This window comes from Eulemur rufifrons, chromosome 2 (genome assembly GCF_041146395.1).
Source record: "Eulemur rufifrons isolate Redbay chromosome 2, OSU_ERuf_1, whole genome shotgun sequence".
Taxonomy (NCBI): Eukaryota; Metazoa; Chordata; class Mammalia; order Primates; family Lemuridae; genus Eulemur; species Eulemur rufifrons.
Genome location: NC_090984.1, coordinates 101338268 through 101363397, shown reverse-complemented (window position 1 = coordinate 101363397; position 25130 = coordinate 101338268). Strand labels below are relative to the sequence as shown.

The 25130-nt window shown below is 43.8% G+C and overlaps 1 protein-coding gene and 1 non-coding gene across 2 annotated transcripts; both read right to left on the bottom strand.

The window, feature by feature from the left end:
• Window positions 1-681: 681 nt before the first annotated feature.
• Window positions 682-20531, bottom strand: DLST (dihydrolipoamide S-succinyltransferase). Its single transcript, XM_069465120.1, has 15 exons — window positions 20445-20531; window positions 19840-19873; window positions 17158-17206; window positions 14341-14396; window positions 14137-14211; window positions 13895-13950; window positions 13230-13341; window positions 11793-11945; window positions 11345-11421; window positions 10354-10451; window positions 6599-6729; window positions 5091-5164; window positions 4435-4518; window positions 3844-4011; window positions 682-2253 (listed from the first exon to the last, which is right to left on the bottom strand). Exons 1-15 carry the CDS (start codon window positions 20505-20507, stop codon window positions 2119-2121), a joined length of 1365 nt encoding a protein of 454 aa, XP_069321221.1. The 5' UTR covers window positions 20508-20531; the 3' UTR covers window positions 682-2118.
• On the bottom strand, window positions 7546-7651 carry LOC138381063 (U6 spliceosomal RNA). The gene has a single exon (XR_011233012.1). It is a non-coding gene; the product is annotated as a U6 spliceosomal RNA (small nuclear RNA).
• Window positions 20532-25130: the final 4599 nt, after the last annotated feature.

The following is a 25130-nucleotide window of genomic DNA, read 5'->3' as shown; positions in this document are numbered from 1 at the left end:
AGTTCTTCCTTTCATTGAACTTAATTCTTTTTTCTACCTACTAGCTGTAAGTTCTACGCTCTGGGACCCACTTCTTTCCCGTGACAGACCTTCAATGAGGGACGGCCTCACTGCAAGTGAGATCAGCAGACAGAAACTGTGTGGAAAGCTAAGGCTGTGTTTCAAGTGCGACACCGTCATGCCTGTCACTTGCAGTGTCTAGGATAGCCAACAACCCTGTCCTTTTACTCACAGAACATTGCTCCAGAGGGAGCTGATCTACCCTCATTTGTTCACACAGACCTTGAGTATCTTGGTACACACGTGGCAGTCAAATCCAAATGAAATGAGATGCCCCCACACCTCCCCAGTCTATCCCAGAAATAAGGCAAGCCCCCCACAAAAATGCAAGTGTCTACTGGTGTTTTGGAGGGGCTTCACAAAGGTGGGCACCCCAATTTGTCTTCAAGAACATGGCTTGACAGGCTCAAGGGGCTCACTGGAAGGAAGCAGGGGACTGAGACTATTAAGCTTTCCTGGCTGCCGTCAGGGTTCAACTTTTGTCAAATTAGTACAGCACTTACTTCAAAAGTATGGGCTATCAGGATAATAGATGGGGCATTAAATGGCTTTCAATGCTAATGACAACCATCTGGAGCAACAGTGCCGGGGACTTAGATAAGCTTAGTAACCAAAAGGAACACAGATGCAGGAACCCTGTTTGAGAACATTTGCCCTTTAATTTGCATTTAAAATCAGTTTCTTTAAATATTTTAGTTACAAGTTCTGAATAGTGAAGACATAGCAGATGCTGCAGGCACTCAGTACTGGCTCCCCCCTCCCCCCTCCCAGGCCTTGCTCCTTGGCTCTAGATACAAAAGGGCACTCTCCAGTAACTAACTGGCCCCAGTGTCAAGTGTCAGCAGCCTCAGGCCTGGATGTGGTTGGATACAAAGCCACGAATCTCAGTAGCTTTCATGACAAGATACTTGCATTTAACCATCCTCCAAGGAATTCCAATGATTGTGCCCCAACCCAAGGGCAGTACCTTAGAGACCTAAAGCCATTTCACCACTGTGTACTAACACCTCGAGGCTGGTTTCTACCACAGTCCATCCTCCCCCAGACCTGTGTCCTGCAGAGGAAGAGCCAAGACTCTGCTCCCTACAGGCTAGAACGCAGGAGGGAACAGAACTGCCTCCTCAGTCCACATGCTTATACCAACTTGAATTTAAAAGCTCAAGTCAACCTGAGCCAGGCCAGAGGAGGCCTCCCCTCCCCAGTCTCTATACCAGGCTCCCCACGCTCGGTCCCACTGCCATGATATGCCAGAATCTGCTCTAAATGAGAACAATGTGCTAGAATGGTTCTTAGCAGCCCGGAAAGGGTTGGCACGACCATAGCAACGTGCGATTGTGCCAAACGCACCTTCCTGGCGTGAGCCTACGATGGAGAGTGTGAGGGCAGGCCTACTCTGCCCCATCTACGATTACAACGGATGACCTCAGGGGGCCTCTGCGCTCTCCCCCCACTCAACAATCCCCTGGCCTGTGCTTCCTGGAAGAGGTAGAAGAGGCATCTTGAAGTCAATGAAGCTGAGAATGAAGGTGCCGTTTAAGAAGCAAAGCAGCACCTCTTCACCTGTGTTCAATACCACCACACAGGTGAATCAAGTGAGAACGTGCACAGCCAGGACAGAGGCTGCTGTGAGCTTGGGAGGCACAGCATTCTCCTAGGCGTCTCTGGAGAGCAGGCTTTCAAAAGATAGAAACGTAATCACATGGTCCCGGTGGTTTCCCTATAGTGTACTGGTACTGGGGAGAAGCAAAATCACCTTTGCCGAGCGCTGACTGAGGAAAGGCAGGAATATAATGAGCATCCATTAAGGCGCTCTCTCTCTCTCTCAAGCCCAAGGAAATAAGATATTTGTGGGTAAGAGACGGCTACAGAGAGGGAGAGAGCCTGGCAGGAACACCAAGAAGACCTTCAACTGCTGGTTACATAGTGCCCTGCTTCCTTGCTTGAGGCCAACAGCATGTGCCTGCCTGTCACCAGGCTAACCTGGGACCCATGAAGGGACAGGGAGAAGACTGGTTTTCAGTTCCTGCATGACCGATTTGTAGGGCATGTGGCTTCCTCCTAAAGGTCCAAGAGGAGGACTCTGGGATCCTCTACTGCTGCCTTGATTTTGCGAAGGAAAGTCACGGCCTCTCTGCCATCAATCAGCCGGTGATCATAGGTCAGTGCCACGTACATCATGGGCCGAATCTCCACCTACAGGAAAGGAAAGGTGAATAGGTTTGTCTTCCGCAGGTCGGAGAAGGCCCTGCTGAAGGAGATGAGAAAGTATGGCCTGTAGGAAAGTTTCTAAGCTCCAGAGTCTTCCCTATTGATGTTGCCTCTGGATACTGATAACATTTTCAAACACCAAGCCTTACCCTCAGTGCAAAGCTCTACCGCTCAGAAAGTTTAATCAATGAAAGTCTCCTCACACCTCCCCACAACTGCCTTTAAAAAACAACAAAAAACTCGGCCCTCTAACTTATATGTTGCCTATAGGGAAGGTTTTTCCTTCAGTTCTGGCTGCATGCAGTTGTTTCTTTGGGGTTTATAATTAAAAAAAAAATGTGTGGCTGAGCATGATGGCTCACGCCTGTAATCCTAGCACTTTGGGAGGCCAAGGCGGGAGGATCACTTGAGCTGAGGAGTTTGAGAACAGCCTGAGCTACAGTGACACCATATCTCTACTAAAAATAGAAAAATTAGCCAGGAGTGGTGGCACACACCCGCAGTCCCAGTTACTTGGGAGGCTGAGACAGGAGGATCACTTGAGCCTAGGAGTTTGAGGCTGCACTGAGCTACAATGATGCCACTGCACTCTAACTGGGGTGAGAGACTCTGTCTCAAAAAAAAAAATTTAAATCTGGGGTGTACAAAATTCTGAAACTGTATGCAAACATGGGTACATGGGCATTTTCTGGGGAGATCTATGGATTTTTGGATTCACAAAGGAGGTAGTGACCCCAAAAGATTCTAAAGCCCAAAAGATTATAGCTCATGCCTATAATCCCAGCACTTTGGGAGGCTGAGGTGGGAGGATCACTTGAGGTTAGGAGTTTGAGACCAGCCTGGGCAACAAAGCAAGACCCTGTCTCTACAAAAAATTAGCAGGGTGTGGTAGTGCATGCCTGTGGTCCCAGCCACTCAGGAGGCTGAGGCAGGATCCCTTGAGCCCAGGAGTTCGAAATTTCAGTGAGCTGTGATCACACCACTGCATTCCAGCCTGGGTGACAGAGTGAGACCCTATCTCAGAAAAAACCACCAAAACACAGCCCCAGAAAACTTTTTCCTACCAGCGTAACTTCCAAGAGCCAGCTCAAGCCCCTTTGCCCCTTTCACATCATTCTCTCAATTCCCAGAGAGCCTCTAAGCTTTCCTATACAACTGGGCAGCTCGTAGACGGCTGTGCATTATTGTCCTGTTTCCCCCGGGGGAAGAAACCATGTCTAAATGGTATACCCCACTCCCTACGGCACCCAGACAATGAAGCTTGTTGACTGGTCCCAGATGAAGGAACATGCCTTCTCAGCTCAGCGGTTCTCAAACTTTAATGTACATCAGAATCATCCTAATTCTGCTTCTGCAAGTCTGGGACAGAGTCAGAGAATTTACATTTCTAACAAGTTTCTAATGATGCTTATCCACAGACCATCATTTGAGCATCAGTGCTTTAGTTATTAATTAGAAACTAAGAATTGGAACCAAGGCCTGAAAATTATAGTGAATGTTTTATAATTACCATTTAGTTCAATTTTCCTCTCATTATCACCTAGCCACTGGGACTTTAGAAGTGATGGTTCCTACCTTGCCTCCCAGGGCCACTGGCCTGTCAAAGATGGCGTGCATGCCCAGGATGGCAGACTGAGGGGGGTTGATAATGGGTGTTCCAAAGAGTGAGCCAAACACGCCTCCGTTGCTAATGGTGAAAGTACCACCGTCCATATCTTCAATGGCAAGTTCATTCTTTCGGGCCTAAAAACAGATTTCATAATTGAAATATTAAGCCAATCCAGCTTCTTTCACCCAAAGTCCAGAAAGTTTATATCAATGGCATAAGCTCTAGCTTTCACACGACACTTGTTCAGCAGAGGAGACTGACTAGTGCTCCACCAGAGAAAAGGCATAATTGCATAAAATTAAGGACTTCAAAGAGGACCTTTTCTTTTTCAGCAGGTCTCATTTGATGAGATTTCAGTCCCATGAGTGTGGTTAAGCTCTGCCAGGGATCTGTACGTAGCTCTTACAGGCCAGTGCCTTCCCCAGGGGCTGTGCACTCTTACAGGTCCAAGTGAGGCTCCAGTTCCGCGAGCACTGCTTACTGGCGAGTCCTGCTTTCCGTAGGCTCTCTTCCCTCACCTGCCCCGCTATTCAGACACAAGTTTCTTTCTACTTTACCTTCTCTCCCAGTTCATTGATGGTCCGTTCAATATCTGCATAATTCATAGCTTCTACATTCCTGATGACAGGAACCACCAGACCCTGAGGGGAGTGAAAAGACTGTTTCAGTTGCAAATTAATAGTATCCTTTATATCTAGAACACCCTTGATTCAAGCCAATGGTATCCTCTCCTTTGAATACTTTCATTACTCAATGTGATTAACAGAAAACCTAAAATATTTAGACCTGATGTTAAAAGAATGTAGCATGGTAAAAAAAAAAAAAAAAAAAAAAAAAAACCAGGTAACTTTTACTAACTCCCTTCTAAAAATTACAGAAATGCTTTCTCCTGCGTGATCTGCCTTTTTTATTTTTTCAAAGTGACACAGTTTCATTCTATTGCCCAGGCTGGAATGCAGTGGCCCAATCACAGTTTACTGTAACCTCAAATTCCTAGGCTCAAGTGATCCTCCCACCTCAGCCTTCCGAGTAGCTGGGACCACAGGTGTTTGCCACCATGCCTGGCTATGTTGCCCAGGCTGGTCTCAAACTCCTGTCCTCCCAAAGTGCTGTGATTACAGACGTGAGCCACTGCACCCGGCCTGGTCTGCTTCTTCACCTAGATATGGTGAGGGTCCAAGATCAATGCTCCCCACCTCGTGCACCAACATACCCGTGGAGTGGCCACCGCAACACTGATGTCAATATAATCCCTATACACCACCTCTTTGGTTGTATCGTCAATCACTGTGAGAGAGAAAACACATGTTATAACAACGCCCGAGGCTGAGGCTAATCAGGTAATATTTGTATTAACAGAGTAAAAATCTACAGTGTTTGAACAGTGTGGGCTGACCAACCAACATGCAAACCACTGCATTATGAATGGCAGTTGGCACTCCACTTACTCCCATCCCAAGTGTAGTATCTCCCAAGTCCTCTGCCTAAGCCCAAGCATAGGAGCATCTATTTCTTTGACAACCCTCAGAAGGGCTCAATACACTGGCTTACATAGGATAGGTATGCACTAAGCTCCTATTAACTAGCTTCTACTTAAGCCCTCCCTTAGCAGGGAAAGTCTAGGGTTAGCAAGTGCTCCTAAAGGACAAATTAGCAAAGGACAGGGGACATAAGGATGCTACCCATTCTGCTTCCCACTCTCAACAAGGGGAGGAGGGAAGGAGATTCAGGAGGAAGCAGGGTGGTCTGGCTTTAAGTATGTTTACCTTGAGAGACAGCAAACCAACAGCTGAAAATTTACATCTAGCACTTATGGGAAAATAAAGGCTTGGGAATCTTTTCCACAAAAAGAAAGTCTATGTTGTACTATTAAATAAGACACCCGGGGAAAGCATGTAAAGTGAAAGACAGACCAAGAGAACTTAGAGTGAGGCCTACAAGTATGGGTAAGGCAGAAGGGGGCCACTGAAAAAGACGGAGAGAGCCAGTCTGGAAGGCGTGAGGAGAACAGGAGGAACAAAGAGAGGTATACATTTGGGCAAAACAAAGACAGCCCTTCTATATACCTGGAGTACACAACTCAATGGGAGGAACTAGGACTTCTATTTCTAGATCTTTAGGGCCTTTGACAATGCTGAGGATTACAAAATTGCCACTGTCCCCTTTCCAATCTTCCAGGGAACAGAGAAGTATCTCAATAGGAAAAAGAGAAGTGTTTATTAGGTCAACACTTCAATGACCTAGGTGAGTAAAAGGAAAGAAAACAAGCACCAGGTCCACGAAAGAGAGGCCAAGCCCAAGGCTTCCCAATGAGGCCCACCAACCTGAGATCAAAGATCACCCTGGAGCTTACGCCAAGTGTGGAAGTTGGGCTCCAAGATAACACGGCCCAAGGGGTGGGGCTGGGGTGAAGGGCAGCTGGAATGTGAGCTTCCACCCTGACATGAGACAGCTGGAGAGCTGGGCTGCCCCAGAACTGCCTGCTGCCAGCACAGCTGCTAAGCTGTGCACTGGAAGAGAAACTATTCTGCCCAGCTAGCGGGGAAAAAGTAATCATGATGCCATTTCAGGAGGGTGAATCAAGAAATCCCTGAGGAAGATATTCGTATTTCCACAGGTATGAATAAACAGCCTTGGTCTGTTGACCTCCTGAATATGGAGGATCTGTGTTCATACACCTACCTCCCAGGACTTCTGCAACTCTGGCCACAAGAAACTCACCTGCATTTACAATAGGCTGCTCCTGCAAGGCAAAGGCTGAGGCCTTCACAAATGCCGACATGAAACCTAATTTGAAGTTATGTTTCTTCAGAAAAGCATCTTTGTGCCAAGTCCTCATCTCTTGGATGTTACTGTAAAAACATATTACAAAACAAACTGACCACAAAGCCTTAATTTTAACTTTCATACAGGTTTCTAACTCCATGTACACAATTGGGTAAGTTTCCCTTACTCTGTACCATCTACTTTAGTTCAAGTTTTGAAATAGTCCATTAGAGGTCAACACAATAACCTTGTTCTTTTACAAAAACTGGATATAAAGGAAATCAGGTCCAATCTGTCTTTAAACACATTAACTGCCACGTGAGTTGTATTTAACTCATGCTAGTTTTGAGCCCAGGGCCTAGCGAAGCATATGTAACTCATATCTCTTCATCTTGGGAGCTGCAAGAGCTATTTTTCAAGTTGCATATAACTCATGCACAGAAAACAATAAAAATACATTTTTCATTAAATTAGAAAGGATCATTTTGTTTTCAAAGTTTCATTCTATTTTCGTAATAGAACATCATGACCCCAAGGAAAAAATTTTTCTTCCCAGTGTGGCAGAGGATTGAGCCCTTTACAGGGCCTCCTTCATGTTTCAGAAGTCACAGATTTCAGTGACAGATATATGAACAAGAGATACAGCACATCATCCTTGCCCTGGATGAGAAAATTATGAGCTATCCATCCTGGGGGGAAAAAAATGTTTTGAAGTATAAAAGTCAAAAAAAAAAAAAAAAAGCAATATTCTTTTGTTAGAATTTTTTTTTTCTTTAAGCTATCAACAGAACTTTATTCATTGGAAACTGGGCCGGATGGATCCCTTAAGGAGCTGCAAAGCCCCTGTGCCCCAGCCTCTTCTCTGTTTGGACCCCAGTGAGATGTGCAGTCTGCCCACCCCAAAAAATATGGAACGCTTCACGAATTTGCATGCCTCCTTGCACAGAGGCCACACTAATCTTCTCTGTACTGTTCTAATTTTAGTATACGTGCTGCCGAAGTGAGCACTAGAATTATTTTCAAAAAACCACCAAACCTGATCATGACTTCCTTGTGACATTCCTATTTCCTGATAAGCAGAGATTAAAAGAAAAAAACAAAAACAAAAACAAAAAACCAAGGTATATGGGCTCCATTAGAGCAAAAGCAGTCATGACTACACATGGAAAGGTACAACCCAGTGTTCTTTCAGGCTCATGGGAGCGTCAATAGATTCATGCTTCATCTCTCCAGAGTCAGCAGTTCTGTCTACTTGTTCCTTCAAACAGGTAATAACACCCAACATATGTGAGCGTCAGGGCTGGGCACCAAGACACAAAAATAATCAAGACATAGCTCTTGCCCTTAAGGTTAGTTTAATGGATATGGTTTCCTTGGTATTTAGAAAAGTAGCCTCGTGTGGTTTAGGCTAGTCCCCTTCAGATTAAGCAGCCTTCTCAGTGAGAGAACAGCCTTTATCCTTTCGGCACAAGTTTTTATATACACACAATGCAGAGTTAGTGGGAAATGGCTTTCCCAACATTTTGCTGCAGAAACCTCAGTATTTACTGGAATAGAGTTCTGTGAAGAAAATCAAATTTGATTTTATCTCAGGCTGAAATGCTCAGTTCTCCCTTTCTCCCTATAATGGCCTAATTCAACATTAGCATGAAAGATAAGATGTCGTACAACTTTCACTGCCCCCTTCAGATCTTGTTTTTTTAAAAAGCAAGTTTTCCTAGGGGGACTGATTGGGTTTAAAATGCTTGTTTTCCTGAGTCTAACCTTATTTAGTGCTAGGATTACCACCCTAAAGACATTACTGGTTCCCAAGACACAAGAGCTGCAGAAGAGGGAAAGAGAAGTGATAAAACATCTCTGCTCTCAAACCTACCCAAATGCTATTGTCTAGTCAATTAAGTAATTTCTATTTCAGAGCTCTGCCCTTGGAGGCAGAGGCTGGGACAACAGGGGAAAGGAGGTCGTCTCAGAAAGGTCCCTCATCGGTTAGCTGATCAGCATGAGCCCCAAAGGGCACTCGATCTAAACGAAATTACTGGCAGCAGGGAGACTGCAGGCTATTGTTAGGTGACACCTCGATTAGCTGCTGAAAGGAGATCTAGCTATTACACTTCCTTTCCAATCAAAGCTGTTGGGCCAACTGCATCTTTCAAGGCCACAAATATTTACATGTTTTGTCTTAAGAAATTGGATAGAATTTCAAAGTCCAATTCAATTTGTGTAGAATTGGCCCTAATGCACTGAAACGTAAGCTGCAGCCTTCTGAGTCATTAGTCAAGGTCCTTCCCTACATCCTATGGACAGGAGACAAATCTTTGGCTTGAATGACATCCGGTCTTTTTAGAAAGCTTCCTAATGGAAGACAGCTAGTAAAACAGTCCCCCCCCCCCCCCCCCCCCCGCCGTGAACAATGTCACAGCACACTACCAAGAAACTACTCCTTTCTACTTTTTAGACCCCTTTCAAAGAAACACAAATTTCCCTAATGAAAAGTAGATTAGCAGACTAAACTCTCAGGACAAAAAGCAGCAAAGAGATGACCTGAAGACTTGATAATTTACCTCCTAAATTAAGTATAAAAAGTCTTATACTGGAATTCACAACATTCTGAAATATGAATCCAACCTTTACCATTCTTTCCTATACATATTCCTCACAGTGAAAATGATCTTTGACTATTTCTCAAACGTGTCTTCTTTCCTGCCTATATCACGGTCCATACTGTTAACATCGTCGGAATGACCTTTCTCCACAACACTACCTGACAAAATGCTAGTCACTCTTGAAGGCCTTTTAAAAGTCTTTTTTCCAAGAAATCTTTCCTGACCTTACCCCTTGCTACCGCTAACCCCAACCTCAAAATGATCTCGCTCTCTTCTCCATTTTATACTTTTATCCTTCCAATACTTATTTTTCTATAATACTGTGTTCATCCAAACCAGAAGATAAGCTCTAAGAGGCTAAGTGGCTGGCTCTTTTTCACGCATCTTTGTATCTCCCTTGTATACAGTAAGCATTCAAAACATGTTTGTCAAATTTCTCTTCCCTATAGTGCTGACATGTGAACACATCAAAATCTTGAAGAAAACAGGTGAGTTAACAATTAGCTCACTACAGAAATGGGTATATGCAGTGAATTAGACTCGTTGGTTAACATTCTAAGGTTTTCACTAAAAAGCACAACTTGCTTTCCATTTTCCTACTAATCCTGGGAAAAGCAAAAGATATGACAGGCCTATCTATGCCTTGTCACCTCCCCGATTCTGAGTCACCTAGGAACAAGCATGAGGAGCAGCCCCTGTGAGAAGAATCAGGTGCGGTGCTCCAGGTCAAGGGTGCTCCACCCCAACGGGTAGGCTTTGGCGTAAACCCTCTTGATCTGGTTGCCCCATCTCTGCTTGGCAACCTGACACTAGTCAGAGTGTAAAACTATTACCTCTGTCATTTATTGGAAATGACAAGATATAGGTTTAAAAGTCTGAAAAGTCTAAGTTTTTTAAGTCACAGAAGAGGCAGGCATACTAATCAGGAAAGTCAATTAAGAGATGAAGTCAATGGGTCACTCTGTGTAAGTCAACAACAAACAAAGCAAAGAAGTACCTCTTTCCTGTCAAGTTAAGTTTAGAATCAGCACTAGATTGGGACTGAGGCAAGTTCGAGTGTTCTCCAAGAAAAAAGGGAATGGGGGTATGAGGGACTGGAGACCCCACCTCATGTCAATCTCATTGAAAGTGGTCAGCATAGCACATGTATTCTGGGCCTCCTTCAGACGCTGAGCAATGCGCTGTCGCATCCTGTTCATTTTCTCCTGAAAGTGAAAGTGAAAGAAGTATTGACAATCTGGTCTCTCTCAGTCAAGCATTACCCCATGTAGTCAGAAAGAGTACTCACTCAGCTTGCCAGGAGTGGATGGCCAAGGACTACAACATCTAAGTACAACAATAGCTCCAGGCCTCCCTTTCCTGTGGTGGCCTTCCTCTTCTGAGCAAGAGCATGGAAACACAGGCCAAAACTACTCACTCAGATGTGTCTGAAGTTTGACCAAGAATGGAGTCCCGGGAATAGTTTGATTCAAAAAGCAAGAATGTGGCATAGGTCTAGCCAGTGTAAGATTCATAACATAAAGGGCAATTTCTATTGATAAAGACTTGCATGAGAATAGCTACTTGTGGAAGAGAAACCCATGAAAACCAAATTTTTGAAGCTATCCTATTTTTAGGAAGTATTCTCAAGGAGAGGAACCCATACTCTTGACCATATTTCCTTGAGGTTTTATGTCTGTACCCGACAGCTACTGTTACTGAGCAGTATCCCTTAGCTACAGCTAAGTATCTCGGAAGTCTAGGAATAGCGCTCTCTAAACCAGCTCTGAAGTGTGTGACACTGTGGGAGGGAGGGGGCGCGTTACTAAGCTACCATCCCTTGCAAATATTTTACTTACCCGAGGCATTTCATTGGTCAGCATAGTATAGTGGAAAAACCACAGGACACGTGTTCAGAAAACCTTAGGTCTTAATGGTATCACTTGATGGTTATGTGACTATGAACAAGTTACTTCCTAAACTTCACTTCTTTGTGTCAAGGCCAAGGAAATGAGCTGCCAGTGATTTAAAAGGTAGGCACACCACCACATCCACACTCCACTAATCTGAACACTGCTACCTCTAACTTCTTTCCTGGAAGAGGTCCTCAGAGGCTTACCCGATGTTCTGAACGCAGACCTTTGCCAGCTCCTGGCTCACCTAGTGGAGGGGCAGCAGCGAGTTTTACTGCAGACACTGAAAATGAAGACAGAGGGTATAGCTGCATCAGAGAAGGAAAGAAACATCTACTTAGTATGTGTCAGTGCTTTCGTACTGTACTGTCACTTAATCCTCAAGATATTCTGAAGTGTATTGGTATCATTCCAACTTCACTAATGAACAAACTGCTCAGAGAAGTAACTAGCCTAAAGTAACAAAGTTAGTAAACAGAAAGCTGGGATGCAAACCCAAGTCTTCAGATACAAGTCTAGAGTTTTTTCTACAAAAGCAGCCAACCTGGCCTGTTCAGGACCATGATTAGTCTCAGACTTTACCCAGTGAGGGAACATGATATTAGATGAGATGTTCTTCTTCCACATGAAGACACGTGGGACTTGAAGGTTTACCTGGTTTGCTAGAAGCAGGTTGTGAAGGCGAGGGCACCGGTGGCATCTGAGTGGGTATGGGTGCTGCAGGGGGAGGAGGAACTGCTGCTGTAGGCTCTGCTTTTGGGGCTGCGGCAGCAGGAGCTTCAGCTGGCTTGGCCTTAGCAGGAGCAGCTAGAAAAGAAGATAGATGCCATTGGCACTGTCTGGAATGAGAAGCAACCAAATCACAGATACTAAGCAAAATTTTGTGGCAAAAGCTATAATTCCAATCGACAAATGTCTGTTGGGTATCTGCTATATGCAAGGCACACAATGACAAAAGGCACTATTCTCTATTCCCCTGGGTCCCTAAATGTCCTATATCAGCTAACAGGATCAATTCAGCTGCCTTACTGATTTCACAGGTATCTAGATCACCAAATTCAGCATGTACTTTCAAAGGACCTACGCTAAGCTCAAGGAAATGTAAACTTCCAAGCAAAAAAAGCCCAGGCAATTTAAAATGTTAACACACATACAAATGTATTTCTAATTATGGTAATATGACACATCATATTGACGATACTTTAACATTACATATGGAAGAATACTCAACTGTATTAAAAATAAGTTTATTCAAGGGCTCACTTAGACATTAGTTTAAAGCATTTTATCCAGGATGACCCTCATAAAAATCAATGAGGTGGTCAAGTAATAAGTTCACAACTTTAAGTGAGATGTGTATTTCTATGTTTTTGACTCATTTTTTCATCACATCCAGTTTTAAAGTTAAGATGGACTTCCTTCCAAAGAAAGACTCACTCTTAATTCCTAGCCTTCTACTATACATTTTTTCCACTTGGAGCTTCTGGCCCTGATCAACCTCAATGATGCCACTAGCATCTTTCTGCTTGATTAGTTTAACAATGCAAAAGAAATAGACTTTAGTAGTTATAACATTTAACTAAGGGAAAAACAGTTATTTTCTTTTCTAATCTTTAATACTGACTATGAAGTCCAGTACAAATTCCTGTTGCTCATTTCTTCCCAAGAGAAATACCAACCTTTTCTAGAGATACAAAAGAATAGATGCGAAAAGAAACTACACTGAATTCCTCATAATAGGCAACAAGCATTTCCTTTGAGCATCATGTCAGTGATCAAAAAGTTTAGAACTCTGGAGTATTTAGGATCTTGGATTTTCAGATTAGTGATACTCAACCTATGTTTCTTTAAGAAAATGTCCAGCATAAGAAACATCCATGGAAAGAACAGATTATTATAAGATTAAAAAATAACCTTTTTAGAATTTGACATTTAAAGTTCACACTATATAAATATTACCCTTCTCATCCCTTCAACTAACGGCAGCTGGAATGCCAAAGGCTCTTTGAGGTATCAGGGAATTGGTACATCACGCTCAGCCCCAGCCCCAAGGGGGAACACTGGAGACCTTGACCACCAGGAGAACTTTACCATCAGTTTTCCTGAGCGTGAAAAGAGGAGTGCCTCCTTCGACTTTTCCCCCATCAGGTACCAAAAGAGCTTCAATCATGCCATTTGCTGGTGATGGAACCTGCACGGATGTCTGGAAAAGGAAGACAGATGGAGAAAGGGTCCAACTTTTTATCCAGCATTAGAAAATTGTATTGAATTAAGATGAGTCACAAGAGTCAAAAAACAGATATACAAGGCCTACACATAGAAACATCTAAGGCCACACTTTTAGAGTAAGAGTGATGACAAGTCATTGCTATTGTGAAGATTCACCCTTTCTGTCCTTTCTCTGAAACACCAGAGCAACATTCAGTTGATTTGTTTCCAAATGATACACAAAAAACTGGAAGTGGCTCATTCACCACACACGAAAAAAGCTATGAGACTAAAGCTACTAAATAAAGTACATCGTATAATATATATACACATGACAATCTAAAACTGAATTTTTTTTTCTTTTTAATGAGCTAATCTAGCACTTTTACAACCGAGATTAAAGCTAATTAAAAATGATCTTTGTTCCCTATGGTGAGTTATTAGAAAAAAATTATCTTTAAACAATAGTTAAGTACCTGTTTCTTTCATTAGGTTAAGAAACTAAGGGAAGACCATGAAAAATTGGCACTAATATAGGACAAGCCTACCTTGTCAGTTTCAATCTCACAAACCACTTCATCTTCTGCAACTGTGTCCCCAACAGCTGAAAAGATAATTACAGGCTACCTGTTAGGGGGAGCCTCTGGTAGCCACAAAACCCTTTTTGGCAGGTGTGTTATAAGACCCTTTCCTACCAGGGTAGAGCCATAAATTCCAGATTATCGTTGGGGGGAGGAAAGGCTTTTAGAAAGCATTTAAACTTAAGATGTGTGGGGAAACTAAATCTTACCTTTCTCCCACCTGACATCTCCTTCTGTGACAGATTCTGCAAACGCTGGGGTTTTGACTGTAATTAAATCATCCTCTAGAAAAAAAGCAAAAAAGAAAATCACAAGTAGTCCATTTTTCCTTTTTAATGTTTTTCTTTAATTAATTTAAGTCAATTGTTGCTCTTCCAAATTAAGACTCCATTCCCAAGAAGGCAGGTACTTACTGCACATAGCCGTAGTTCTGAAGAAGCGAACACTGAAGACACTACTGTTGTTAATGCTACAAAAGAAACATGAAAGTAACTCCTTTAGCAAGGGAAACACTCACAGCTTAGTCTAGTTAAGGCCCCATGGGTCACCTTCCCTTTAAATCAGTGATTTTTGTTTTTTTTGAAACAGTCTTGCTCTGTCATAGTGAGTGAAGTATAGTGGCATCATCAACCACAAGCAACCTCAAACTCCTGGGCTTAAGCGATCCTCCTGCCTCAGCCTCCCGAGTAGTTGGGATTACGTGCCTGTGCCACAATGCCAGGCCAATTTTTCTATTTTTAGTAGGGACGGAGTCTCTCTTGCTCAGGCTGCTCTCGAACTCCTGACCTCAAGCCATCCTTCCACCTCAGCCTCCCAGTCTGCTAGGATTACTGGTGCGAGCCACGGTGCCTGGCTAAATCAGTGATTCTTGACCAGGGATGCCCATCAGAGTCACTCAGGGGGAACTTTTTTCAAAGTTCACATGTCCAGGCCCCACCCCCAGAGATTCTGACTCAGCAAAGTCTGGCGTACAGCCTCATGACCCTGGTGACTCAAATAGTGAGCTCCTCCTGTGAGCACAGGATCCTGCACTGCAATGCATTGCCAGCTCTCACAAAACAGACTTACATTTGGTTCTTGGAGGGAAAAAATTCACACCATGGTCCTTTGCAGACCCACCAAATGGAATTAATTTCCTGTGTGGGTCTCTTTCTTAACTAAATCCAAGTAAGATATATGGTGTGCCCTCAGGGTACAAGCCGCTGTGCCAGGTAGAAAGGAATTTCTGTCCTCAGGATTATAGGTTTTAATACAGCAGCAAGATGAGATCAATAACTGGGAGGTAAAAGAAGGTGTTATGTCAAAAAAACAAAACAAAACAAACAAACAAAAAAAAAACACAAAGGGGAGAAAAAAACCCCAACAACCCATATGGTATCTCCTATCTCCTATTCTGTTCTCTTGCTAGGAGGCAGCACATCAGTCCATTCTGGACTCATTCGAAAGGAACCTCAAGGACCAGGCATTTTCTGATATGACATTTATATTAAATACTATAAACTGGAGAATAATATTACCTTGTATGCATAAAGCCATTAACAGTAGCTACCACTGGGGAGTGAGAAATGTAGCCATATTCTGTATCTATAATCACCTGTTACATACATATACAATCTGGAAGAATGATTTGGACTGATGGGGACCTTTCACTTTTTACACTTCAGGATTGTTTGACTATTCTAAAATCAGCACCTTTATAAAAGTAAAATAGATTTAAGTTGCCTTTTGATATTTTTACTTTTATAATGTCAAAATAACTATAAAGTCTATGTATAATCAAGGAAAAACGTAAGTTATTACAAAAACACAGAAGACAAAATGTTCTACATAAAGTTTGTAACCATGTAAAAATACATGCCCATGGGCAAGAACTAATAGGTTAACATGCAGGTGCAGAGACTGTTCTGTAAGACACCCAGGAACCTGGAGGACTGGCTGCCTCTAGGAAGAGGCTTTTGGTGGGGATAGAGGACAAGGATAAAAGTCTCGTCATGGATGACTTTTTTACTTTTTGAATTTTGAACCATGTAAATATATTACCTATTAAATAAAAAATAGAATCAAAAATAGTTTTATAATGAAAGATTTTAAAAATAAAGTGGGTACCTCATTCACCAAAAAAAAACCACACACAAAAACTTATTAGACTAGGGTGACACAATTAGGGGTGATCCCACCCAAAGTTTAGTTCTTCATTATTTACTTTCAAATAGTTATTTGTTGTATTTACTACACAGATATTCATGATTGCCCCAATTTTCATTTAATTGCATAGGGTAATACATTTTGAATCTAACTTTTTAAATTACAAAAGCACTAGATCTTCACTGTAGAATATTGAAAAAAGGTTGTTTATAATAAGAATACACGATAGATTTTAGAAAATGAAATCTTGTAATCTCCTTTTTTCTACTTCTCATAGTGTGGGCATGTTAACATGCCATAGTTTAACCAATCCCCTGTTTGCCATTTTGAGAGAAATCTAGGTATACTTCAGTATAGATTCCTAGAAATGGAATTGCTAGATCAAAAGGCACACACAATTCAAAGACTTATGATTGCCAAATTGCCCTCCAAAAACAACATAGGAATTCATACTTCTGGTACTGGAGTGCATCATTTTCTCAAGTTAAAAAAAAGAAAAAAAAAAACACCTCATTGTGATGCACGGTGAGGAAGAAGCTAATGTGCTGACCCTTCACTTTGAAGATTCTCCCTGTAGAGAAAGTAGCTTGATAAGCTGTTCAACAAGTTACTAAAGAGCATCCTCTTACCACCACCCAGAAAACACTTGGAATGCAAAATAGTATTTGAGGAACATTCATAAGCAGAAGTTAATCAGAAACACACATGGGTGGCTTCTCTCCAAACTCTGTATTATGTAATAGTATTCTGTCCAAACCAAAGTCCTAGGGCTCAACCAGCTTTATGCTTTCACTGTTGCACCCCTCTATGTCTATTCCCATAAAAAGACAGCTCCAACTTAACTTTCATTATACTCTAAACACCTGAGGAAACAGGCACACTCCTGGTCCAACAGCTGAATGGGGCTGATGCTCAAGGTGTATCATATAGAAAAAATGATCATCAAGGTTAGGTTTAGGAATTCAACAGAACTACTCAGATTTCTAGGTCTGGAGGCCAATGAAGAAATCAGATGGTCAAATTTACAACTGATGTTTTAATAAATACCTCATGGCCATGTATCTGTACTCCCCAGTGATACTTACACAATCTTCCTGTTTTCAGGGTAACCTGGTCCCTGGCATAAGGAGACCCCTGCAAGAAACAAAACACCTCAACCAACAACTCGAATCTTACACAGGATACATGCTGGGAATGGAAAAGAAGTCTGTCACCCTCTAACCCTGAGACAGAGCTGTCAACTGGAGGCAACAATATAATCTTTATCACACAGAGTCCTGCTTCGCAAACTTTTCCAAAGTAGCCTTAATGGCAGACAGCAATGGGTATATGGGGCTGAGAGTAGGTATATGTTGGGGAGAAAAGGGGAGAAATCTGATGGCACAGCCCAAAATAATTTTATAATCTTATTAACTTCGAAAATTCCTAAATTTTCATTATTCCTATATGCTTTCATAATACAATGTCTCTATTTCCAATTCTTCAAATACAACTGAAGCTTGAGAAAGACATGTGACGGCTTATCCTGTAACTACGTATAACCTAATTTGAGAAGCAAGGGAGCTGTTCAGTATGGGTTTGAGTGGATTGGGCTAGAAATCTTATTGCCTAAACCCTAGTAGCAAAGACTGGCTGCGTTAGGCCCAGGATCTCCAGCTTGTCCCAGGACTGAGAAAATCATTTCCCCACCTTCCCAGTTTATTGTCTTCCCATGCTCTTTCTGAAGTCTTCCACCCTGGTCACTCTCAACAAGGTGCAAACCCTTTTCTGCCCACCAGCTGTCCTTAACCATAGTTAATTGCATTTTCCCAACTGATGACTAGTAACTACAGCTGCCTACCCTGAATATATTCTTGGGTCTTATTTTTTTCAGATCAACAACTCTTTCTGAACCACAGACTCAGGAGATAGCAAATATGAGACAGCTCTCTTATGCCCACCGCCTCACAAACATCCCCACAGAAAAGCAAGCCAGTCACCTCTGTCCAGCAGCCAGTAACTGTGCGGTGCAAATTCTAAGCATGGCCATGTCTCTGAATGAGAACAGCCAGCAGCCCATGCTGATTTTTGAAAGCCTGAGTCTAATTCAGAGTCCATCCTACAGCAAGCTTCATTTGTATAGTGCTTTAGGGTTTATAAAAAGCTTTCACATAATGACCTCATTTTGATTTGAGTCTCACAACGACTCTCTGAAATGGAATCACCATCTGCCATTATTCCCATTTCATATAAAAATAGGGCTTCTGGAGATTAAGTGACTAGCCCAAGGTGAATCTCTGGGCCAAGATGCAAACCCCCAAGTGCAAGGCTCCTTCCACCATCCTGTTAGTCTACAAAGTGGAGAAAATATTTACTGACATTTTTCAGGATTCCCATTTGAAAAGAATGTCTATTACTGAGAGTCCACTACGAGCTGACACTGTGTTAGATGCCTTATGTTTTCATGACACTTAGGATAAAAATCCAAACACTTTATACAGTCCTGTACCATCAGCCCTCCCCCATCTTTCCAGCCAGACAGGCTTCCTTTCCAAATCTCTGACTGGTCAGGTCCCTTCCTGTCTGAAAACCTTTGCACAAGCAATTTCCTTTGCCTGAAATATGATTTTCTTGGCTTAGTCTTCTGTATTCTTCAAGTCTCTGCTTAAATGTCACTTCTTCAGGGAAGCCTTTACAGACATTCCCATGGCATTCCCTGTCTTCCCTAGCTGGACTACATCATCCCACTCTCTCATCACACCCTTCACTTCTCCCTCATAGTAATCACGATATAATTATGTCCCTATGTGTGCATAAATGTATATCTGCTTTCTCTCCAGCTAGCCCATAAGATTATTCAGGGTAAGACACCATCTATATCCCTGTCATCCAGCGCAGTGGATAGCATGTAGTAAGCACTCAATAAATGAGCTGTTGAGTAAGTGAGTAAATGAGAACATGGTGGGTTAGGAGTTCACGCTGAGTTAGGCAGACCTGGCTTGATCAATATTGGCTGAATGACCTTGACCAAGGCACTTAACTCTCTTGTCTTGGGTTATGCGTTTGTTAAACAGAGATAGTATCTCTGTTTTGCGACAATTAACTTGAGTTTAGAACAATGCTTGGCATAAAGAAAGCCTACAATAAGACTGACTTATTCAATAAGTATTTACGCCAGGCATATAATAAAAAATAAGCTACATAAGACACATTAATAATAATTTTTTAAAAAAAACCTATTGGGATAAAATCTATTCTCCTTCCAGTAGTCCACATCATCTTCTATGTCATGCCACTCTCTCCCTTAACCAAAATGCTCTGGCCAAATCACTTTTCCAGTTCCTAAATAGTGCCAATCTCTTTCCTCTGGGTCTTTGTACATGCTTTTCTTTCTTTCTCCTGTTTTTCACTGGGGTAGATCTGTCACATCCTCCAGGTCACAGCTCTAAGGTCACCTATTCAATGAGATCCCTTCTGTCCACCCTCATTTGTTTCCTTCTCAGCATTTACCAAAAATTGTGATTATTAACTTATTTAGCAAGTTACACTTTGTCTTTCCCACTAGCCTGTGAGCTCCATGAGGGCATGAATTGCTGTATCCTTTCTGAGTGCCCAGCACAGAGTATGACACACAGTAAAAACTCATTAACTACAAGCTGAATGACTAAAATGATAGTTGTTCCGATTAAGCAGCATTTTGTTTCGCTCCTCTCTGAAACCATGATCTCCTTACATACTGCTCTGCCCAGGAGGAGAGCATTTTAGGCGACGGCAAGGGCAGAACTTACCAGGCAGGGAACGTCTCCCTAGAGGGCAGTTCCCCTGTTGAGAAAAAAAGACATTATCGACGTCACCCAAGATGAAGAGAGAAAAGAAACCGCTTTTTAAGCACACATTCAAAGCTGTCCCACCGCTGGTGACAGGTGAATCTCCTAACTCCAAAGGTGAACGCAACACACCGGGCTCAGCAATCCGAATCAGCACACTAGGCCTGCCAAACTAGCTCAACCTCCCCACAGGACTGATGCCCACTGGTTTTAACAGAACAGAGGAGACAGGCCCCCGCATCCTGTCGGAGGACTCAGCCGCGCCTCCTCCCGAACTATGAGTCTAACACTGGGACGGGCGCGGCTCCTCAGCTCCGGAGCGGAGGGTGGGGTACAGCAGGAAACGGGCCGCGCGGGCTGCCTCGAGAAGGCAAGGGGCCGCCGGGCTCTGCAAGTCGGCCTGGAGAGCGACAGCGGCCTCGAGTCGCCCAGCCCGCGCGGCCTCCGCGTCCCGGTGCCCTTGGTGCCCGGCCTGGCCGGCGCGCCGCGCCCATGCCCTCCAGGCCGCCTGTCCGCCGGCCGGCAGGTTCCCCACCCGCTGGAGCCCCGGCTCGGCCAGACCGTACCTTCTGGAAGGCGGAGAGCGAGCGGATGAACGCCCGGGACACGCAACGGGACCGGGACAGCATCGCGGCGGCGGCGAAGCCGAGGGCGGGCGGACACCGGATATAGGGCCCGGCAACAACCGGAAGTGGGACGGGCCGCAGCACCTGCCGCGCGGCGAGGGGTGTTCGGAGCAAACCACAGGCAGGTGGCGGAGTCTGCTGCTCGTGAGCAGGCAACACGTGGGGCGTTCTTGGAGCCACCTGCGCTGCCTACCAGCCTGGGCTGGGTCTCCTCGTTCTGCCTACGACTGTCCGGCGACCAGATCGCCCCCAGGGTCAGGCCTTCCCCGACCTTTCCGCAGAGCCAGCTCTGAACTTGGCGCCTTTCTCTCCTGGGACCCGGGGCCACTGCGCCATTCTGCCTCTGTACCAAGGGAAGAGAGCGAAAGGCGGGCATGGGCTTTGAACTCCGACCTTGGCAGACATGCCTGCCTGATCTTAACACGTGTGTGGCCTTGGGCAGATGACACTGCCTCTTTGAGCCTCAGGTTCCTCAACTATAAAAAAAAGGCACTTGTCACTTCCTTGTCTCCCTAACCCTGAAACAGAAGAGTCCCGAAGAACCTCTAAAGGGCTCCCACTGCCCTTTTCCAAGCTGAATGTCTTTATCAACTATTCTTGCTTCTGCAACATCTGATCTTCCCGTCTCTACGCAAACTCTCTCCAGCCAAATTAATTGTTCCCCGTAAATCCTGTGCATTTTGGAAGTTGTTTGTCACCCTAGGCCTGGAATATAAACTCCTAATTCCATGGAGTTTATATATTCTGTCTTGTTCACCGTTTTCAGAGATTGGCGTAGTTTAGGTGTGCAATAAATATTTATGGACAGAGCCTGGGCCTCCCAGCTTTAAGCATACCATTCTGCCAGCTGCCTTGAAGTGAAAGCACGTGGCACCCCTCCCCCTCCTTAACTGCTGCCTTCCCTTCAATCTTCAGGCCCCTGAGAGTAGTCACCTTAATAGTTTACCTTTCTAATAGAAAAGGTGTTTTATTAACCTTTGGTTGAATTAATAACAAGTGACTGTATGAATGAATGACGTGGTGCCTGTTCATGATGGTTTCTTTATCTGAGTCATTTTGCCTTGTCCTAGGGACCTTTGTAGTGCCTTCACTCACCCAAACCCTGAAAGCCCTGCCACTAGAATTCTGGAATGATGGGCAAAAGCCCTAACTAGAAACAGAAAACATCTGTGCCCTGCTGCTGCTCATGATCAAGTCCTCAGTATCCTTCATTTGAATTGTTTTCAAAGTTTCCTAAGCAGCCCTAAGCCTCCTCTCACTTTCTCCAGCTCATCCTTCACACCTGTGTCAAAGATACTTCTGAAATGCAGACCTAATCCTGTCACTCCCCTGCTTAAAGTTTTTTCATTGCTTCTCCTCATCTGTGGGAGTAAGTCCAAACTCCTCAATTTGACCAGGCACCTGATAATCTGGCTTCTGATTGTGTTCCCATCCTCTCCCCCGATTGTCATGGATCCTGAGCTTTGGTCATACCACACTACTGGCCGTCCGCCCACTGTGCTATTTCACTCCTTCACATCTTTGCTTGGGCTGTTCCCTCCTCTTATTTGTCTAGGACTCCAGATCATCCTTTAAATCTCTTTCTGAATCCCTTCCTAATCCCCTCTGGCAAAGTTAACAGATACTTTTTCTGTGCTTCCAAAGCTTTGTGTCTGTACCTCTAGATCGCATTGTATTCTAATGTCCTGTTTACCTGTCTGTCTCCTCTATTGGGTAGAGCAGCAGGAGGAAAGAAACTGCTTTCTGTTTTCCTGAATCCTCCACACACAGCACAGTGCCTGGTACGCTGCAGGTATTCAGTAAATATTTATGGAATGATCAAATACTTCCATGCTTCCAGCGATGCTGGACATAGCTGGAGTCCAAGACAGTAATCAGAAGCTATGGTAATCTCTTGCTGAGGTTGCTGTTAATATTTCTTAGATAGCTGTTTATTTCTTTCACGGTTTTTAATAATTAATTTTTGAAATTCTAACCTAAGGTTTAGAAGTTCAAGCCTGGTTATAATGTGGCAAAGCATTTCTCCTGGAGTTTTAGTGATCACTCAAGTTAATCTCAGATATAGTCTTAGGCACCACGTGCACACACACACACTCATGCATGGTAGCATTCAAAGTCTTTCCCAGAGGATAAAGGTTGAATTAATTTCCTTGATCACATATGAGCTTCCATGGAGTCCAAGGTGCAACCCAATAAGCTAGCACTCCCTCCTTCGTTTAGAGCCTCCAAGGACACAGCGTCAGCTATTGGGACAGGAGTTTATGGATATAAGTTGTAGCAGGGTTGGAAAGAGAATTTTTAAAAAACATTCTCATTGTAAAAGATAGATTCAAGAGAATGTATAAATCTATGTGTACAGTTTTAAGAAAAATAATAAAACGAACTTCCATACTCTGTGGCCCCTCAATCATACTGAATTATATATTAACCATTCCCTGTTTTCATTATAGCTTCAATATGCATTGTCCTAAACTATACATGTTTTTGCCTATTTTTTAAATTAAGAAAAGGTGTTCACTTTCAAATTACAAAAGAAAAAATACGTGTTTTTAGAAAGGATTAAGTGGCTCAATTAGTGGGCAGCTCCCCTTGAATAATAGACATGCCATTTTTTTCCTTACCTCAAATCCCCTAGTATTTGTACGTGTGGTCTGAACCATACGCTCACATCCTTGCTTATGTATTTATGAATTTTATTGACCAGATGGTAGATGGGGCTATAGCCTATCCTTCCATGTCTGGGCTCCTTAAAATAGGAACTATGCCCTATATTCACTCTGTATTACCTATGACACCTAGACTCCATCTCTCTGTCTCTCCAATTATAATTTAAAATAATGGATAGATGAACACACAATGAAAATCTAGACTTTTTTTTGTTTTGGGGGGTTGGTCTATTTTTGAACTTAATAGAAATAGAATCACAATGCCTGTATCATTCTGTCACTGACTTCTCTCAGTGTGATGTTTTGAGGATTTCTGCGTGCTGATGAGTTGAGCTGTAGTTTATTGATTTTCATTGCTGTATTTCACAACATTTGCTCCACTTCCTAAGCTGAAAGAGGTGGAGATGGCAACATTTAGGAGGTTTGGGGGGTAGGTGGATTTGGCCAGTGAGTTCTCCCCAGTTTTTGCCCGGCAACCAGCCTCCCCAACAATGTTCAGACCTCTGCTGGAGAGAGGGGCCACACAGCCTTTCTTTCCTGCAGATCTCAGATGCCATACTTTGGTGCTGGGCCGATTCCAGTCTCCTCAGGATGCTTGAGGGACAGGGAAAAAGATGTTCACTTTGGAGCTGCCACGCTGGGGAATTTGGAAGCAGTGGTCAGGAGCTCCCTGTCCGAGGCCAGAACAATGGGAGATGCTGGGCAATTCAGTCCCCAAATTTTCAAAGGCTCTGTGGGGCCTTAGGCAAGGACAGAAGAGATGGCATTTCAGGAAAGTCCTCTCTGAACTGGCTTTTCTCGGCACCTGAGTTGGGGTAGGGTGGGAGATGGGAGGGAAGGGGTGGGCAGCCAACCAGCTCTGGCCTCTATTTACATATTCATATGCCACCCCCCCCCCACCTTGCTGGTTGGCTACGCCAAGCAGCCCCCACTGTCCCCAGAGTCAGCGGCTGCAGCAGGGCTGGGTCTGTCAGATGGTGCCTTGTGCTGAGAAGGGGCGGCAGGCTCCTCTCACCCGGCCAAGGGCACCAGGCCTGCCCCGGGAGGAAGCAGGAAAACCAAAATCACTTCCTGACCATGGCTCTGCCTGCTCCAGGCTGGCAGAGAGTGCGCTGCTCCAGCTCCTAGGCCCACCTGGCTGCAGAGCCCAGGACAAGGACCTCCCTGAGGACCTCTTCTCTGTGAGTAACACCATCCCTTCCATTTACCTGGCTAGAGTACCCTTTTTTAAATGATAGAATATTTATTATGAAAATTTTCAAGTGGATAGATTAGGGTCACAGTACTCATCCCTAAACCCGTCACCTACATTTGACAATTGTTAATATATTTACTTCATCTATTTTTGTTGGCTGAAATACTTTCAAGTAAATTACAGACATGGAGACATTTCACTCCCTATAGGGTATGCATCTCTGGAGCCTTTTTGACGCTCTTCTTTCATTAGGTTCTCGCATGAGTTCGGGGTGAGGGGGTGGTTATCGACCCCATTTTATAAAAGCTGAAGTGCAGAATGTGTGTCTCCAGGGCAAGTGGCTGGGAGGAGAGCCCAGACCTGCCACCTCCCAGCCCAGGCCCCTGGACAGCCACATGAAAGGATCTCTGATGTCCCGGGGTGTTTTCCTAGAGAGCAATGAGGCATCACAGCCGGTGTGTGACCTTGGGCATGTCACTTCACCTCTCTGGACTTCTATTTCCTCCTCCATAAAGTGAGGGCATGCCATCAAGATTCAAGCAGCCCTAACAGCAGTCATTGTTTTTCAGAAAAATGAGAAAAAACAGCTTAAAGAGTTTTTCACAAAGCAAATCTATTTGCATATTATGCCCTTACTTTCCTTGCTTTTTTTTTTTTTTTAAAAAGGGTGGTTAAGGTTCTTTTCTTTTATGAAATAAAAACGATAGTAGATTGCAGTCATACTTACGTTTGGTATCCTCACTTGCAAAATAAAATGTCCACAAC

Coding starts and splice junctions, on each gene's coding strand:
- DLST (XM_069465120.1), bottom strand. CDS start 20,507: ATGCTGTCCCGGTCCCGTTGCGTGTCCCGGGCGTTCATCCGCTCGCTC. Junction 14,212..14,340: donor CAGAACTACGGCTATGTGCA/GTAAGTACCTGC, acceptor CTTTTTTTCTAG/AGGATGATTTAATTACAGTC. Junction 11,946..13,229: donor CACGCTCAGGAAAACTGATG/GTAAAGTTCTCC, acceptor CTTCTTTTCTAG/CTGCTCCTGCTAAGGCCAAG.